Source organism: Blastomyces dermatitidis (assembly GCF_000003525.1).
Source record: "Blastomyces dermatitidis ER-3 genomic scaffold supercont1.6, whole genome shotgun sequence".
Taxonomy (NCBI): domain Eukaryota; kingdom Fungi; phylum Ascomycota; class Eurotiomycetes; order Onygenales; family Ajellomycetaceae; genus Blastomyces; species Blastomyces dermatitidis.
This window is the reverse complement of record NW_025544779.1, coordinates 1142841-1159614: the sequence shown is the minus strand read 5'-3', so window position 1 is coordinate 1159614 and position 16774 is coordinate 1142841. Positions and strand designations below refer to the sequence as shown.

General features: G+C 46.9%; 5 protein-coding genes across 5 annotated transcripts; 4 read left to right on the top strand and 1 right to left on the bottom strand.

Annotated features, from left to right (window-relative positions):
• Positions 1-271: 271 nt before the first annotated feature.
• Positions 272-2211, top strand: BDCG_17209 (uncharacterized protein; the record flags this gene model as incomplete). The annotated part of the gene is made up of 3 exons (XM_045426352.1): positions 272-489; positions 549-1236; positions 1360-2211. 3 exons carry the CDS (start codon positions 272-274, stop codon positions 2209-2211), a joined length of 1758 nt encoding a protein of 585 aa, XP_045281420.1.
• A 63-nt stretch (positions 2212-2274) lies between these two features.
• Positions 2275-2619, top strand: BDCG_17208 (uncharacterized protein; the record flags this gene model as incomplete). The annotated part of the gene is made up of 1 exon (XM_045426351.1): positions 2275-2619. One exon carries the CDS (start codon positions 2275-2277, stop codon positions 2617-2619), a length of 345 nt encoding a protein of 114 aa, XP_045281419.1.
• Positions 2616-8785, bottom strand: BDCG_05837 (ATPase). The gene is made up of 7 exons (XM_045421532.1): positions 8631-8785; positions 6439-8537; positions 6373-6377; positions 5986-6319; positions 4331-5884; positions 4163-4265; positions 2616-4095 (listed from the first exon to the last, which is right to left on the bottom strand). The coding sequence occupies exons 2-7, from the start codon at positions 8142-8144 to the stop codon at positions 3226-3228; spliced, it is 4572 nt and encodes a 1523-aa protein (XP_045277399.1). The 5' UTR covers positions 8145-8537; positions 8631-8785; the 3' UTR covers positions 2616-3225.
• A 2802-nt stretch (positions 8786-11587) lies between these two features.
• BDCG_05836 (acetyltransferase) lies at positions 11588-12735 on the top strand (the record flags this gene model as incomplete). Its single annotated transcript, XM_045421531.1, has 2 exons — positions 11588-11701; positions 11971-12735. 2 exons carry the CDS (start codon positions 11588-11590, stop codon positions 12562-12564), a joined length of 708 nt encoding a protein of 235 aa, XP_045277398.1. The 3' UTR covers positions 12565-12735.
• Positions 12736-14222: 1487 nt separating this feature from the next.
• BDCG_05835 (uncharacterized protein) lies at positions 14223-15821 on the top strand (the record flags this gene model as incomplete). Its single annotated transcript, XM_045421530.1, has 5 exons — positions 14223-14487; positions 14546-14961; positions 15033-15402; positions 15464-15647; positions 15714-15821. The coding sequence occupies exons 1-5, from the start codon at positions 14279-14281 to the stop codon at positions 15819-15821; spliced, it is 1287 nt and encodes a 428-aa protein (XP_045277397.1). The 5' UTR covers positions 14223-14278.
• Positions 15822-16774: the final 953 nt, after the last annotated feature.

Sequence of the window (16774 nt, the reverse complement as noted above, 5' to 3'; positions counted from 1 at the left end):
GCACGTAACAGGGTAATATCTCGAAGCCATTATTAAGCTGGGTGAGGTGTCCTGTAGTTATCTACTCTACTTACGTTAGTTAGTTATCGTTTAATTAATCTCGAAGAGTTTCGGCACACTTCCCCTCTACAGGAAGCAATATTCAATTAGCACCCACCAATGCAAGGATTGAACCACCCTGTCTGGGCTTGAAGCTTATGATCTCCAAAATTGTTCTGAACTTCCCGTTTGTCACTCTCCATTCCAGTCCTATGGTTTTCCTATTACCGTTATGGCAGAATTATCATCAGACGAGATTGCTACGGTAGAGATATACCCTTTAAGGAACTCACTCGATCGGGTGCGTGGCTTTCTCCAAGGAGCTGCTGAGCAGTCTCATGGTGGCGCTGCTGATGGCCCTGATCAAACCTACCAAAAGGCAATATCAAAAGCCCTGATTGCTTTGATGGATGCAAAAGCGGCTTATAACCTTCGTCCGCCGATAAGCAGGTTAAATATCATTTCAGAGCTGTCGAAACTATTGACTTGCCTTCGGAAGGCAACTATAGCCATGATCATTACCGACCACTTGTCCAACTCATCATCCAGAAAGCACCTGACACTGATATCTGGAAGGCCGTCTGCAACCTCATCACCACTGTCACACATGCTGAAAAATCCACACCTCCACCTAGGCAATCTTTACCAATCTTACAAACGCCGCGCTCGCGAAACACCAGCAGCCTTGCCAACTCGTCGGATCTCCAAGGAGATATTGACCGTGTCCTGAGGGAGGAGCTTTTGGAAGATCTCCATGCAGACGTCCCTGGCTTTTATGCAGCTTACTTTGATGACATCGAAGGTCTCGTCTCGACCGCGCAGGCTATGTTTGAGAACTACAAGACTAGCGATAGCCCTCTCTACCGCGAAAATGGATGGAAGGATTGGCCTGACCATGCGGACGAAAAAACTGTACTGGAATGGCTTACTGAAGTCATCAATCAGCTTGTGCAGTTTGCAGAAATTCATGACCCATCTCGAACAGTTGTCCGCCGACACTTAGCTCAGCCCGCTCAACTAGTAGCCGGATCTACTGCAAAGCGAAAGCTTGATATAGGCTTTGTGGATGACCCTCATGCCATGCTGGACAAGAGATACGAGTGGTCGCAGATCCTGGTACCAGGAGAGCTGAAGAATGACCGAAAGTATGACATCCCTTCTGGGGCGCGGCTTGACCTGGCAAGGTATGCTCGAGAGGTGCTATCCGCGCAGGGCGACCGCTGATTTGTTCTTGGGTTCACCCTGTGTGGACCACTCCTGTGTGTTTGGGAATTCGACCGTTGCGGCGGGATTGGTTCAGGGGAAACAGACATCAACCAGGATGGCCTTCAGTTCATCACAGTGATCCTGGGGTTCCTCTTCATGAACCGACGGCAGCTCGGCTTCGACCCGACTGTTGTCACAGTGGATGGTCAACGCTGCATCGAGATTGAGCGCGATGGCAAGAAGGAGCATCTGGTGATTGATGGGGTGATCCTGCGGGCACATTGTGTCGCGGGACGAGCCACCACCTGCTGGAAAGCGCATCGCCAAGGGGACGAGCGGATCCTGGTGGTCAAAGACTCCTGGCAGTACCTGGAGCGCGATGAGGAAGGGGAACTGCTGCGCGAAGCAATGGAGAGTGGAGTCACGAATGTTGCTCGATATTACTTTCACGAAACTGTCCAGGTGGACGGCAAGGACGATGATGTGCGGACCATTCGAAAGGGTCTAGAGGCCCCGAAACCCAAGCAAGGTAGCTTGCAGGTGGCCCTAAGAAGGAGTGCATCCAATAGAGGCCGTGCCAGCCAAAGCAGCGGCATCGGGCGGAAACGATCTTCCGATTGCGTCGATACGGTGTTTCCCCCTCCCCCCAGCAAGCGCACCCAGTCCACCTCGCCAATGAAGCGTCCCGCGGGCAGCCCACTGAATCGAGTGCATCGTCGTGTCATTGTTCAAGACTACGGGAAGCCTATCTACGAAAGCAGTTCAAGAGTGGCTCTACTGGTCGGAATGGAAGGCTGCATTGTAGGGTACGAATCCCTGTACTCCAGCGCCCGGTTGATCCAGAGTGATATCTCACCACGAAATCTTTTGATCAATGAGAATGAGGACAACCCTTCGTGGCGATCCTTCCTGATCGATCTCGACCTTGCCATCCGAACAAAACGCGATGGGTTCTTAGGAGCGTGAGGCAAAACTGGCACTAGAGCATTCATGGCAATCGGTGTCCTGATTGGGGAGGAGCATTGATTCATGCATGACCTTGAGTTCTTTTTCTGGGTACTCTTCTGGATCTGCATTCACTACGAAGCGCCGGGGAAAGGGAGGAAGGTGAAGGATTTTGAAAAGTGGAATTATATGAGTACAAGAGAACTGGGTGGTGCCAAAATCGGAGCTATAGCTGATGAAGAGGTATTCCTTACAATCATGGATGACTACTTCACTCCATATTACCAGCCATTGTCGTGTTGGGTCAACAGGCTACGACGGATTGTATTTCCAAACAATGGACGATGGAAGAGAACAAATTCAAAATTGGGCTCAGAAATGAGGAAAATACTTCAAGATGCACAACGCGACCTAAAGGTCATAGGTTAGGATATACGGCCAATTTTACTTCATCTGATACTACTGTAAATGTAGATACCTAACAGAGTTTTTAGATAATTACCATGTATTTAGTGATCATTTGTACCTCAAACAGACATCCTTTTTGTCAGGGGTTTGGCATGGGCAGAGGCCAGTGGTTGTCAGTTGCTCTATGAGCTGTCTTGTTGTATCTTTCCAGTGCATCCTCTTTGAACCTTTTGAGCTTGGCAAGGTTTGGCCTCTTCAGTGACTTTGTGTGAAATTCCTTGACCAGTTGCTTGCAACTTGCAACTAGGTAGCATCCAGGTAGAACCTCCCGGTGTTGAAATTCCTTCGAATCTACGGCAGCCTATAGTGACATTTGGGTCAAATGAGCAAGGGAAGAAGAAATAAGAACTCAAAATATCATTTGAATTCAATACCAAAATGCCATATATTCAGGAAGTAAAAATAACTAAACGGTGGATATTAAGTAATAAAGGCGCGCGACATAGTTAATAAACATATGACAGAAAGCCAAAACCAAGTGCAAATATGTTCAACCAAACATGCTACCCCTCCTCTCTCCACCCACTGGCAAAAGTCCCTCTCTATCCTCCAATCTTCTCACCCCTCTCAAAGAAGATTCTGATTCAAATGAATCTTCTCCTGCGGTGTCTTCTCAAACCGCATCGTAAACAACGCCCTGACCCAACTCCCCGCACGGCACAAATAATGCTTCATCAAACTCGCCCACTTGCTCGTCTTCCCCTTCGAACTCCTCACTCGCAGCATGTAATACAACAACACCGCCGCAAACACATTAAACCCAATATACGCCCACCCAAACCCGAAATTGCGCCAGCGGTTTGACCAAAATATCTCAGACGTCGCGAGGAACTGGTCCGCACTCCGAATGGGACAGTATCTGCATGCCTCCGTGGCGCCGGGGTTGAGCAAACGACCCGGTGCGCCCGCGGCGAGGTATCGTTCGAGATATTCCTCACATGTGGCGCCGCTAGGCGGGTCGAAGATGGCGAATTCGTTATCTGCGCACTGCACCTCGCGGTCATGGAGGCCTGTGGCGGCCATACCGCCGACGGTGTAGGTTAATGGGGAGACGCGCCACATGAAGATCCAAAACCCTGGAAGGGCTCTGGGAGGCTGCATGACGCCGTTGAAGACAAGGGCTAAACTGAAGAGGGTTGTGGCAATGTGTCCTGCAGTTTCTGCATCAGGGAGACCGGCGATTACCATGTGAGCGAAGGTAGATGTGAAGATGAAAAATTGCACGCAGTAGAGGATGAATATGCCTTGCTGCTCGGCCGTTTGGTTCTTGCCGAAAACCGGGAAGTAGAAGGATGCCCAGACGATTATTCCAAGGAGTATTTGATAGGGGATTTCCACGATGATGTTTGCGAGTAGGAAGGCTTTCCAGCTGTATGCGCGCGATGGTCTTTCGCGGACTTCGAAAAGAGACCGTTGGGTAACAAATAGGGGCATTATCTAGAGAATTGTGAGAATTTCGCCAAAATATTTACGCAACTAACAATAGCGGCGTGAGGTTAAATACCTGTTGGACAAGACTAGTAAAGATGGTCATCAACATAAAAATCGAGAAAACCGTATTTTGAAATCCCGAAGAAGACGAGTTTTGTCCATAGAATGAGAAGCCTCTGTGGTAAACATTAATATATGGAAACCGAATGGCCCATCGGGATCTTGAAAGTGCACCACTTACATGAAGACAGCAGACATAAAACCCAGCAAAAACTTTCCCCAGACGTATGTCGGCGTCCTCCAATATTGTTGAAAAACTCGAAGAGTAACATGGTATATCTGTGATGTCATGGGCATGGCAAATTCTGTTATCGAGGGCTCCTCCTCTGGCTCAGAAGCAGGTTCCTCCTTTGTCCTCTCTGCATGTATGCGATCCAGCTCCTCTTGAACTTCCCTCGCTTGTGGACTAGCTTTCCACACTTCTGGCCAGTCCTGCGTCGATTTACCGCTGGGCCCCGCTCCCACAATGTTCAGCATGTATTCTGCTGGGTTCTCATCAGGGCCACAGGGTTCAGCCCCGTGATCTGTAAAGTATTTGAGCATGATCTCGGAATTTTCCCCGATGTCCCCAAAGTAGACAGTCTTGCCGCCATTTGCCAGAAACAGTAGTCTATCAAACTCCTGAAACAAGATTGCGGACGGCTGATGGATCGTAGAGAGCACAGCTTGGCCATTGTTGGCGAGCTTTCGGAGGAAAGAAATGATGGCCCATGAACTCTGCGAATCGAGGCCGGAAGTAGGTTCATCAAGGAAAAGTAGAAGTTGTGGTTTTGCAGCTAATTCAACACCGATGGTGAGAAGCTTTCGCTGCTCTACATTGAGACCTTCGCCCGGATTGCCGACAACTGCTTCAGCAAAGTCTTCCATGTTCAGCATCTTGATCACATCCTCCACAAATTCGTATTTTTCAGCCTTTGAAACAGTCTTTGGCTGTCTCAGCATGGCAGAGAAGCGAAGCGCCTCACGGACTGTGGTCGTCTCAAGGTGAAGATCCTGCTGTTGGCAGTAGCCTGTTTTCCGCTGGAAGGACCGGTCGAGTGGCCTTCCATTAACAAACATATCCCCGGTGATAACGCCCATGGAAATCCGCTGTGCAAGTGCGTCAAGTAGTGTCGTTTTACCTGCACCAGAGACGCCCATCAATGCCGTGAGAGTGCCCGGGCGGACCCATCCAGAGACGTGGTCAAGTAGCCTCCTCGGCTCCCCTTTAATTGTGATGTCATAGACGACGTTTCGCCAAGTAAAAATGTCAGTTTGGGGGGGGAGAACCTTGGTGGTATCTTCCCCGTTGGCTCCATTCTGAGGAGCAGCAACAGCAACGTCATCCGGACGGATTACTTTGCCATTTTCCTCGTCCTGCTGTTCTAACATGTATTTAGGAACGTTCCCGCGTCGGAATACTAAGTAATCTGCCGATGAGCCTGAGCTGGTGTTCATCTGTGTCGCAACAAGGTAAAGCACGTAAAAGAAGCCCTGGAAGGCGCAGATGAAACCAAGGTTTCTCCAAAGATGCGAATACTTATAACCATATTGTGATTCAACCCATGCGTCGCCGGACACAGACCTTTCACCCGGTACGGCACCGGCAATTGGGCATTGAAAATTATCCCCCTGGCCGTAGGGCGGAACGATATCTGCGCACGCGTAACGTTGATTATGCACTTCATTTACTAAGATGGCTTCGAATGCATATGCTACTGGGTTGATCCAGCTGATCCATTCGAACCATGGGTGCCTATGTTCACGGTTAGCCTTTGTGATATAACCACTCCACCCAAACAGAAACAACTGAGCAGGAGATTGAGATCAAATTCAATAAGTCAAAGCTGTACTTACATATAGGATCGCTGAATAGTGAAACCGGTATATATGACAATTGCCAGCACCATTACTCCCGCGAACGCGAGTGCCTGGGAAATAGTTTTTGTTGCGGCGGCAAGCGTTCGGAAAATCACAGACATAGTCAACATAGTGATAAACGTGAAGAGGAAGAAAATGAAGAAATTTCCAGGTTCCCTCCTCAGGTCACCGAGGAAGTAGATAATAATGTTGAAGACAGTGCTTATGACGAACTTTATAGGGATGTCAGCGACTATTCCTGCGAATGCTTCCACCCAGGCGTAATAAAAGGCGAAGGATACATGCTTAGAGACGATGGGCCGTTGGGCATCTTGTGAAGTTAGTAGCTGTGTTACGTTTGGGGGCAAGCGATGTGAAACTTACAGAGCCTAAAGCATGGCGTTAGTAAAAAGTTGCTTCGTAGACAGGAGAAGCGGGTAAAAAACTTACGTATTGATTTCGGATATAGAAAGCAAGGCATTTAGTAAAATAGCGAAGAATAGGACCGAGCCTTTTGAGAAGAAACTGCTGGTAACTTGTGGCGTATTGAAATATAGCGATCCAATAATCAAAGACATTATTAGCTGCGCAGCCACTCTGGATATCGTTGATGCCTTGTCATTCCATAGGCGTTGGTAGGCACGGATGGTGCACAGCTTCACTTGCATGGCCATCGAAATGGTATATGGAGACTTTGGGCGGACGTGCTTCGCTTGGGCCTGCTGTTGCGCTTCACGCAATTCTCCCAAAGCTGGCCCACCTATGGGGTGTTCTTTCTCGCTTTCTGCTATTTCAGCCTGCATGTCCTTGAATGCCTGAGATTGGCGCCAGTATGCTTCAAACTCCTGCGCAGTCCGGGGAACTTTGGACTCGAACCCTTTCCGAACTCTTCGTTCGATAGGGTTCGTCACGGACGTGAGAAAATCGCCAGTTGTTTGCCGCGGAGGGCAGTACCATCCCATGTCTTCGAAGTATTTCTTCGCAGCCCTAGCAGGTCCGAAGTATATTTGATGTCCTTCATAAATAACAATGGCTTTGTCGAAGATATCGTAGATGGCCTGACTTGCTTGATAAATGGCAACGGCATGTGTCCCTCCCGTAACATCAGCCCCGACTCGCAACGCTTGAGTGAACTCAAGGGCGGTGGCAGCATCCAATCCTCTAGTTGCATTGTCCCAGCAGGCCAGGGGCGCACCAGACAATGCAAGCTCCGCAATACTAACGCGCTTTCGTTCACCACCGCTGACACCTCGCACATAATCATCGCCGACCTTGGTGTTGACTGTGTGGCTCAAGCCAAATATAGCCATGACAACTTTCGTTATATGACGGGCAAATCTCTTCCTAGTCATTCCCATGACTCTGGCAGCTGGTGTCCGACAAGAAGCGGCAAACTCCAAGGTCTGTCCAACGGTGAGATGAGGGAAATGATTTTCGTCTTCCGCACTATAGACAGCCTCCCCTCGAAATTCTTTAACGAAGGTCTTTTGGGGAATACCGTTATAATGGATCACTGTGTCTTTTCCGAGAATAAGGTTGTGCGTTTCGCCGCAGATAGACTTCAAAAACGTACTGCACCCACTCCCAGGTCGACCTAAGACAACAAGCATTTCGCCTTCCCTGAGCGTCCCATTGAAATCCTTAAGAATTCGCTTCTGAGTTTTCTGGCCGATACCGAAGGTTTCGCGAAACCGGATAGGAGCCATGAGCGGAGTAGAAACCGTGCTCTGCAACTGTAATGCAGAACCAGAACCGTAAACACAGAGATTTTTGAATGTAAGTCCCGTACGGCGTCTCTTTATGCCCTCCTCCTCCATCAATCGCATCAGCTTGCGAGTCCATTTGAAGAAATCGAATTGTGGATTGGAAGGGTTTAGGATAGCATCCCCTAGCTGAAGGCCAGTCACAGTATCTCTTCTGTCCAGGTCACCCGTTAGGGGATACTGTTCATCATGGGGGAAAACGGATGCTATTCTTGAGAGCTCTGGCAGGCTATCTCTGGTTAACGACCTGACGAGTTGGAACCTAGAGCTCTCTTCGTCATCGGGAGTGGATGAATCATCGCTATTGGATTCATTATTTACGTCTTCTTCGTATTCCGCAATCTGGGCATCCCGAGCTTCATGGGCGGGGAAGTTCGACGTTTCCTCCGGCATAGGTTTTGCAGGGGGGATTGTAGGGTGTGCCAGGAGTCCGGATCTGGTGGAAGACGAACAATCGGAACAATCAGGCAGTTTGGAAGGGTGAGATGTTGAATCGACATGTGTATGTTGTCAAGCAATGGTAGACTTTTACCTACAAAATTTTCTTCGACATATGGCTCTTAAAAGCTTGAGAACGGGGGCGATATAAAACAAATTTAGCACAGGTAAGGAACAGGCCCATAATCCGACGGCCAAATCAGGTGAGTGTGAATTGCCCCCTTTTATATGGTTACCATGGATCGAACTCATCATGATTTCCTTCGCAAATAACGCTGAAACCAGTGGTGATGCTGAACCGAATACGCTGGAGCTGTTGGTGATGTCACTATTATTATTGCAACACGCCTTTTCGAATAGTTAGTTACGGCTAGTGGGGCTGGCCACGGACGGATCCATGTGGCTGAGAATGTAGAATAAGAATATAATCAAGTGGCATACAGATAGATACAAGGTTCCAAGGCTTGACATTCCTGCGCATGCTTTAGTTACGTGTAACCGTGCATGTCAAAACTGTAACAATAATAAACAAAGCAAAAAGTAAAAAGAAAAGTTGAAAAAGAGGGAAAAAATATGTTCTATGATGTCAATAACGAGAGAAGGAATTTAAGGCTAACTACGGAGTAACTACGGAGTATAGATAGTTATATCTAACGTAGCAGATTTTCTAGCATGTGATAAGAGAATTATATCATATTCCTTTAAATGTGCATCCGCTCCCGTACCGTACTCGGGTTGCTAGAACCTTATTATTCTACGTATCGCACGCTTGTATAACTTGTAACTAGCTTTTAAATCTATTCGTTTTGAAACTGGGTAAAAACAGAACTAGCCTACATCAGCTAAAATCGAAACTCCGTGACTCAGCATTGCAGGAGAGGTTCTGTATATATATCGAGATAGTAAGTAATTGGACAAGTTTTCATTTAAATTTCTATATGAAGTGGCATTGGTTTTAAATTGAGGTAAAAATGTCAGCGGGTATAGGTGGCTAGTACATACAATATGACAAGATTGAGCGTCCATAGTGAGATACTCAGGAGCCCTGCGGAAGTCTTTCCAAGATTATCAGGGTTCTATCCAGGAACCTATCAAATATTATTATAGAGATTAGGGAACTAGTGAGCAGACAGGGTTGTTGGAGGTGTAATATTCAGCCACTGATTATTTCTCATCGATCTAGAATCATGGTGCACACCTCGACAGGTAGTTTACGCTGATATTCCATACTACTAGCTCCTCCTAAACACGGTCCCGCAGAACGGTTGCATGTGCAGCCTCCGCAGGGTATAAAACTAATTCCGCTAGAAGGGATTGCGCTTGATTCCCTTGGCTTGGGAGAGGACTCGCACATATTGGCAGACAATACTTTGTGAGCTAATAAATGCCTTGCATATTGCGCGAGCTAGTCATCTACGCGGTTACAAGAAAACGAAAGGAAAACAAGACTAACTCAATCCCAATGTGCAGCTCCCCCTCTACTCCCTCATGGTCATAGGCGCCTACATGCTCTTCCGCCTCGGCTGTGGCGTCTGATCAGTCAACAACAGTTGGAATTTTCAATCAACAGATGTCAAGCCTGGGGCTGTTCCTGCTAAATTCTTCATGCCATACAAAGAGTTAGTCAAGGGGAAAGGAAGGCTGCTGGAAGCAGGAGAAGAACTTTGGTATGTAAGAAACTGACCTGTGAACTGTGATCCATTATTTGGGCTTCTTGGTCTGGCGGATTTTAAGCTGCTGGAATGAACAAAATGTCATTCACTCAGTGTAAAATATTGTTCATTTTATTCGAGAAAAGAAGCAAAAATAAGAATAAGAATTGAAGGGAAAGTATTTGAGTGATGACCTGTTAGTCAAATGTGGTGTCATGGAGCGGGTCCCCTGCTTAAGAGAAGTTGGCTAGTCAGATGTGGGCTATCTCTTGCACTTACTGAAGCATTGTCATCATCCCCATGCCGAGATCCATATTCAGTATCATCATCATTCATCATCTACCTTTGGATAAGGGAGTTGTCGCGTTGAATCCAAGCTGCTTGAGTTTGATTCATCAACAGACATCCAATAAGAACAGGAACAATGTAGAGCCTCTGTGATGATGTAACAGCTCTCTAAATGCTATCTCTACAGGGCAACTAAATTCCCACCGTCAAAGGCATTGCCAGAGGAGATTAAACCGAGCACAAAACGGCGTGAATAGTGAATGGCTAGAATATCTCTGCCATATCTTCATAGATCGAGCCACGCGCTTGAGGAACTGTTGTATCTTGATATATGGATCTGAGTCCTGTGGCATATGAAGCCTTCAATGGCACTTGAATCATCAATAAAGCTGATATCAAGTTTCCCTGTCACAGTAGATCACAGTAGATCTCCTTAGAGGCTGAATGAGCTGTACATGAGGTCTTCAGTTGACTTTCTGAGCTGCAATATGTGCCTCCGAAAACAGCACAAGTTCATAATAACATCAGCTCAGCTTAGCACCTTCTTTCCCACTCCACACTCTGGCCAGTTCTTTGAGGGATCATGCTTTCTGTTTAAAGATTTAGGTTGTTCGAAATCCACTAATCCCCTGAACTCAGTCTGCTATCCCAGTTCCCATGCCGTATTCCAAAACGCGATATCAAATGGTGGCCTGTCTAATGGATTGGATGGCTCATCTCATCGGTTTCTCATGGATAGTTTGTGCCTTCCTTTTCCTGCCATCATGCATCAGCCTGTGCAGAATGATGGCTCCCATCCGCCGCAGTGTCAGCAAATATGTAGCCACGAAAGACAGCACTGAAGAAGACCACGCTGCATCGAGTTGGTATACACTTAGGTGAAATTGAGAGGGTCCACGGCTAGCGAGTTTATAGCGGCAAGGGGTGCGCTAGACCACATCGGGTGCCACCATTTAGACGCCAATTATTATTATTGTTATGGTGATTGGCAGATAGCCTTTGCTTCAGCGCGGGGGATTTAGCGACAAGCAGAAGCTTTGGCTTGGGCAGTACGGAGCCTCCGACCCAAGAGCTATGAAAACGGTCTCTTCCTCCGCTTCCTGACAGCAGTTTTATACTTAACCCCACAAACATTATCATCTCTAACTTACCGAGCACTCTCGGACTAGCCACGTTGGCAGATATCATTTACCAGCTCCTGAGTGTGCGAAGAGAACGGGCAGGTGATGGCCAGCTTGACAGCAGAATTATTCCTTTCCATCTCTTCATATAGCTACCAAATACCTTGCTATTCATGAAGACTTTGCCTCTACTTGATCCTTTTGATCTATGTGCTCTTTGTCTGTCCATTACGGAGCCGCCTTTCATATAGCAGAATCTAGTTTGCAATAGGCATTGTTACCACAATCGTCCTCACTCCGAGATTCTACAGCAAGTCTCCCAATAATTACACTCAGTATGACTATCGAGATAAGCCCTTTAACCAAGGAGGACATTCCTGCTGTTGTTGAGATTGTCCAAAAGGCCTTTGAGGCTGACCCTTATTTCCTCTGGGTCTTTGATGCGCAAAAGGTGCGTACCCACGTCAATATATAATATGTTCCGACAGCGTGTTGAAAGAGTGATTCGTCGAAAGAAACTTCCCCCAACTGCTCAAACACCACTGGCTCCAGCTCTTTTTCACACGACTCACGCCCCCTACTAGAGAATGATGATATTCCACATCCTAGGAACAGTATTTTGTCTTTAGTACTAACCTTTAATTCAACGGCTTGCGGTCCGCGGGAGATACACTTCTGTCCGCTACTAGGTCGATCCATTTCGCTCTCTTCATTGAACAGTTCTCGAAGGAAAGAAACGCAGCATCCCTCACAGCCCGCTGTTTATGGGGTATCAACAATGGTCTATTCTACGTTGCCAAGGAGGTACCATCATCGAATGGTGATCAAGCAGGGTCTGTCGGACGATCCAAGAAAGATGCAGCTCGCATTATCGGCGTTGCGATGTGGCTTCCTCCCCACCCGCCGTCCGAACGAGAAAGCTGGTACTCGTACTTCCAATCTTGGATCTTAACCTTTCGCCAGATAGCAAACAATATCCGTTTCCGCGGGCACGGTGGTCTGAACGTCAAACGTTACTGGATCTGGAAGGATGCTCAAACTGCTATTCAAAGCGCCATCTGGGATGACCCACGTGGCTATTACTTTTGCAATGTCATTGCAGTTGCGGACGATGCGCGCGGAAATGGTATTGGAAGAAAACTGGTCGAGATTGTCACGGATAAGGCCGATCGGGAAGGAATGAAGTGCTATTTGGAAAGTTCCAGGGATGTACCGAATTTAGAGATCTATGGCCGAATGGGGTTCAAGTTTGCGAAGGAAATGGAGTGTCATGATGGGGAGGAAGTCTGCAAGGTGAGATACATGAACCTCTAGATCAAGCCTTCGTGTTGCCCTCGATGTTCGTGAATATGTTTAATATCCTCCTTTTTTAAGGCTAGGAGCTCGCATATTCCACCACAACATCATGACCCACTGGTTAGATGCTTGCTATCATGTCTTTTATTCGCTAACATTGCTTCCAGCTTTATTGTATGACTCGCGAACCAAAAACCGCGAATTGAACCGATGTAGTTCAAAGTAGGTGTGCGCTGAAGTGGTCAAATAGTTACAACTTCTTTTTCCTTTGAGGGCGAAGAGGCGACTCTTTATCAAAAATGCCTTTTGTATATAGATTCCTACTCTGCACAGTTATCAGCATAAGTGTTCTCCATAGTAGGTGAATGACGTCAATTAAAGCCAACATCCATTAGCTTGAATGCACGTGACTGTTGATGGCCAAGGCGGCCCCAGACAGGCTCAACAACATGATATCCAGAGACTAAAGAGATTCCTATGCGACGAAGAGTTTCAAATATTTTGGGTATGAAAACGTTTTCCTTGGTTGATTCTTCTCAAACACGAGCTGTTTGATATCTTGGCACCTGGTTGCGTTTTCAGGGGCTTGCAAAATCGCGCGACGCTTCTCTGACTCGACACCAGAGATCTAACGTTGCCGCGAGTCAGAAAGACAAAGCAAAAAAATCTAATAATTGCTGAATCAGTTCTTCTGGTAACTTATATTGCAAAGAGGTATCCTAAGGACATCTTACTCCCACTTTCGCGACTCCAAGTGTTTGAGAAGCCAGGCCTTGCAGAAATCAGAGCATGAGGGATGGGGGATTTGCAAAACTGATCAGATGACAAAAACTGCTTTTTTCGCCTACCAGAAAATATTTTCACCTCACATTGGGAAGAATTGAGATCTTCTATTGGTGGGTTCAAAAGAAAGTGGCAACAAACAGCATACATCCAGATCCTCAAACCTCTGGAAGGAATGAGTGCGCCAGCCAAAGATGCTATCTCCATTTGAAACCAGCCGTCAGCTTTGCGTAGGCGCCCTAGGCAATGAGACATGGGTTTTTTTTACTCCTTCAGCATTTCATGATGTTTGACTGCTATGGTGGTCTTTTATTCCCCTTATTTGGTCGCTAACAGCAGCTGAATCCGGGGCACCCCTTCTCCTGAGAGGGGACCATTTGTCGTACCGTGCATAACAATACCGGATCCGGTCTTGGGCAACATTTCTATCCCTTCCCCTCGAGTACCTGACTATTCTCTCTTTTCAATGTTTGGAATTTGTTCTTCTTTTCTCACTTCGATACAGACGGCCTTCAAGCCCCGGAGGAACAATAACAATAATGCCATTATCCTAAGGACGATATCAAAACAGCAATAAACCAGCGGAAGAAAAGAGGTATATAGCGAGGTGGAACCCCCTTGCATCAGTTAACGAAGTCAAATGTCCTTCCGCCCTTCTTCAGTAATATTGTTTTCACACAGGGACTTTAGCCATATTTTGGCTTTTGGCATTGAGTATACGCTATAGACTTGATTTACGAACCGTTTTTCTTCTATCCCAGCTGGGATCTGATTTTGTCGATCTAGTAGGCAGCTGGCCTGTTTACCTCGCTTTACTTACACGCCGTTCCGTGATAATTGGGCAGAAGGGACCGCATACTCATGCCGTTTACCGCCAGTTATCTGCTTTAAACAACGCAGACTCTTTTTTGGTCGATTTCAAGGGCGAAGGTTATCGAAGATCACAACTATGCCTTTGATAGTTGAAAATATGGCTAGTTTGATTGGGTCTATGGCCGATGAGGGAGATACTCTGAGGCAGCTCATATATCCTACAAAGAGATCAAGATCCAATAAGCACAATACATCTCCTCGAGCAACGGGTGTTACCGAGAAGAGGAGACGGAATGAGGTCGTTCGCTTTTTCATGTACCGACAGAGCAGGCAGAGCCATAGAAGGTTCGCCAGACTGCAACTTAGCGCACGTGAACCGGAATCAAATACACCCGGCCTCAAGGATAGGGGAGGGACTTGAATCCGAGACTGACAGCGAAGAAAGTCAGGATGATGAGGGCGATTTGGATGGCGAGGGTATCGACACCAGCGGGGATGAGAACGCGGGAGAGGAGGAAGAACAGCCCAAACCTACCACATTCAGTAGCGGAATACCACCTGCCGGCACCAGTCCCATCGAGTCTGTAAAGCCAGGAATCGACTCACCAGTAGCCTTGGTCTCCGGAACCATTAACCCATTACCACCTGCAAACACCAGTCCCAGCGAGACTGAAAAACCAGGAATTGATTCACCAAAAACCTCGGGTTCCGGAACCATTAACCCATCTCCTACAAACTCTGCAAATTCGTCTCCTTCAAAGGGCGGTTTGGATAGTAGTAATCCTACGCATCTCGCAGTTTTAATGACAGGGATAGTAGGTAAGCAAAGACAATCAGCCCACCTTCGGGACTTCCATTCAACTTTCATCTAACATTTTACTTGTAACTAGTTGTTGTCTTTTTTATATTCCTTGCAACCTGCGTAATGATAAGGCCTAAAAAGCAGCGGCATCCCGGAGGGATTTATAGTCGATATCAAGGCCTGCGTCTAAATCTCGGGCTTGCCTCGGGGTATCATAAAGCTCCCGTAATCAAAAATACTAGCATGAAGACCACCGGTAAACCATACTGGGATGTAGAATCAGCTTCGAAAAACCGTATACCCCTTCTGTCAGGTCGAAACTGCACAACACTGAAGAGAAACACACTTCTATATTTCGGAAAGCCCTCACTGGAGCAAAGTCAAGCATCCCTCACATCAAGCCCAGACCTAAATCTCTCGTGTTACGAGGCCACAATTCCGCTTTTGGGCTCCCAAAGGTTGTACCAGTCCATAAGGAATACAACCCCTAGCCAAGGCTCACACTGTCGATTCTCACAGGTCTCCGACTTTGCTTGCAAAGGGCCAAGAAAATGAGCACGCCCAGGATATTCTACCTTCGGGATTCACATCTAAGTTTTCACGGACGAATGCGTCAGCAACGAACACGCACACAAGATCATCGGTACATACACCGAATGCTTTACACTATACACCTAGAGTCGATGAGAGCGATGCGGTAACGGTACTTACAGAAGACACCGAACCTATCCGCTTCAGAAGCACGACGAGTTGGGTGTTGCAACAATAGGTCAAGAACCAGCATCACGCCCAATTGAACCCGGATAAGCCCAAACGACCACCTAGTGATATGGACTTCTCAATTTCGGAGGATTCCCATGTCCCAACTGGGGTTTAACCAGGCCTTGCAATATGAAATTACGTACACAAGCCTCACTTTTCAAGTTAAAGTTGCCCCTCGGGGCTATGTGGTTCTGGTCTTTTCAAGATGTAGCTTGAGGGCTCCAGATTCCATGTTTGTATCATCCACCGTCTTCCTACTAGTTACTCATTGGAATTGAAGATGCTGAACGAAAGAGAGAGGATCAGGTCAGATAGTACTTTGTTTGTCCACGCTTCGTTTTCCATCCATCAACACAGCTTATAGCGCAAGAAGCATATGCTTTCGTGATAATTTTCCTCTCCTTGTTTCCTTACTATTCTATTGATTTCGCGTCTATTCCGTTGCCTTTGAACAAAAGTAATGAATTGAGCACACTTCTGTAGCATTAGTATGTATGCACATTACATTTATGTAACTGGCAGCACTCAGACTGAAAATATAGGTTTGCTTTCCCCTTGCACTTGTATTGCAGGGTCCTAAAACAACAGAAACCATACCAGAAATGACTCTGAGCTGCTGTGATTTAGTATTTAAGACCAGTTTAAAGGAGCCTTGATTCACACCTTTAAATTCCCTTTCAGCTCCAACTATACATAAAGTGATGTTTATCTACTTGACAGGGAGATCATATAATCTCCTGTCTACGCCTGCCCAGTCAGCCAAGTGTTATATTGCCGATCTATGTATCGGCTTTTCAAAAAAAAAAAAAAAAAAAAAATATGCAAGTAAACGTCGCAGAAAAGCATAAAAAACTCCGTTTCCCTAGGCCACGGCCCTGAATTGTACCAGTAGTCCTGACTAATTGCACTCTTAATGCAGGAAGCAGGCCTCCGCCAGTGCTTGATGCTGAGATCATTTTGTGTCAATCATAGCCAATGCGCGCTTTCGAGCGAGCGCATCTTTTGTTTCTGATCAGCGTCTTACGGGATAATATGCAGAGGGATGCAAGCCATTTGTCCCCCTTTTCC

Coding starts and splice junctions, on each gene's coding strand:
- BDCG_05837 (XM_045421532.1), bottom strand. CDS start 8,144: ATGCCGGAGGAAACGTCGAACTTCCCCGCCCATGAAGCTCGGGATGCC. Junction 4,266..4,330: donor TTTATGTCTGCTGTCTTCAT/GTAAGTGGTGCA, acceptor TGTTTACCACAG/AGGCTTCTCATTCTATGGAC. Junction 4,096..4,162: donor TTACTAGTCTTGTCCAACAG/GTATTTAACCTC, acceptor ACAATTCTCTAG/ATAATGCCCCTATTTGTTAC.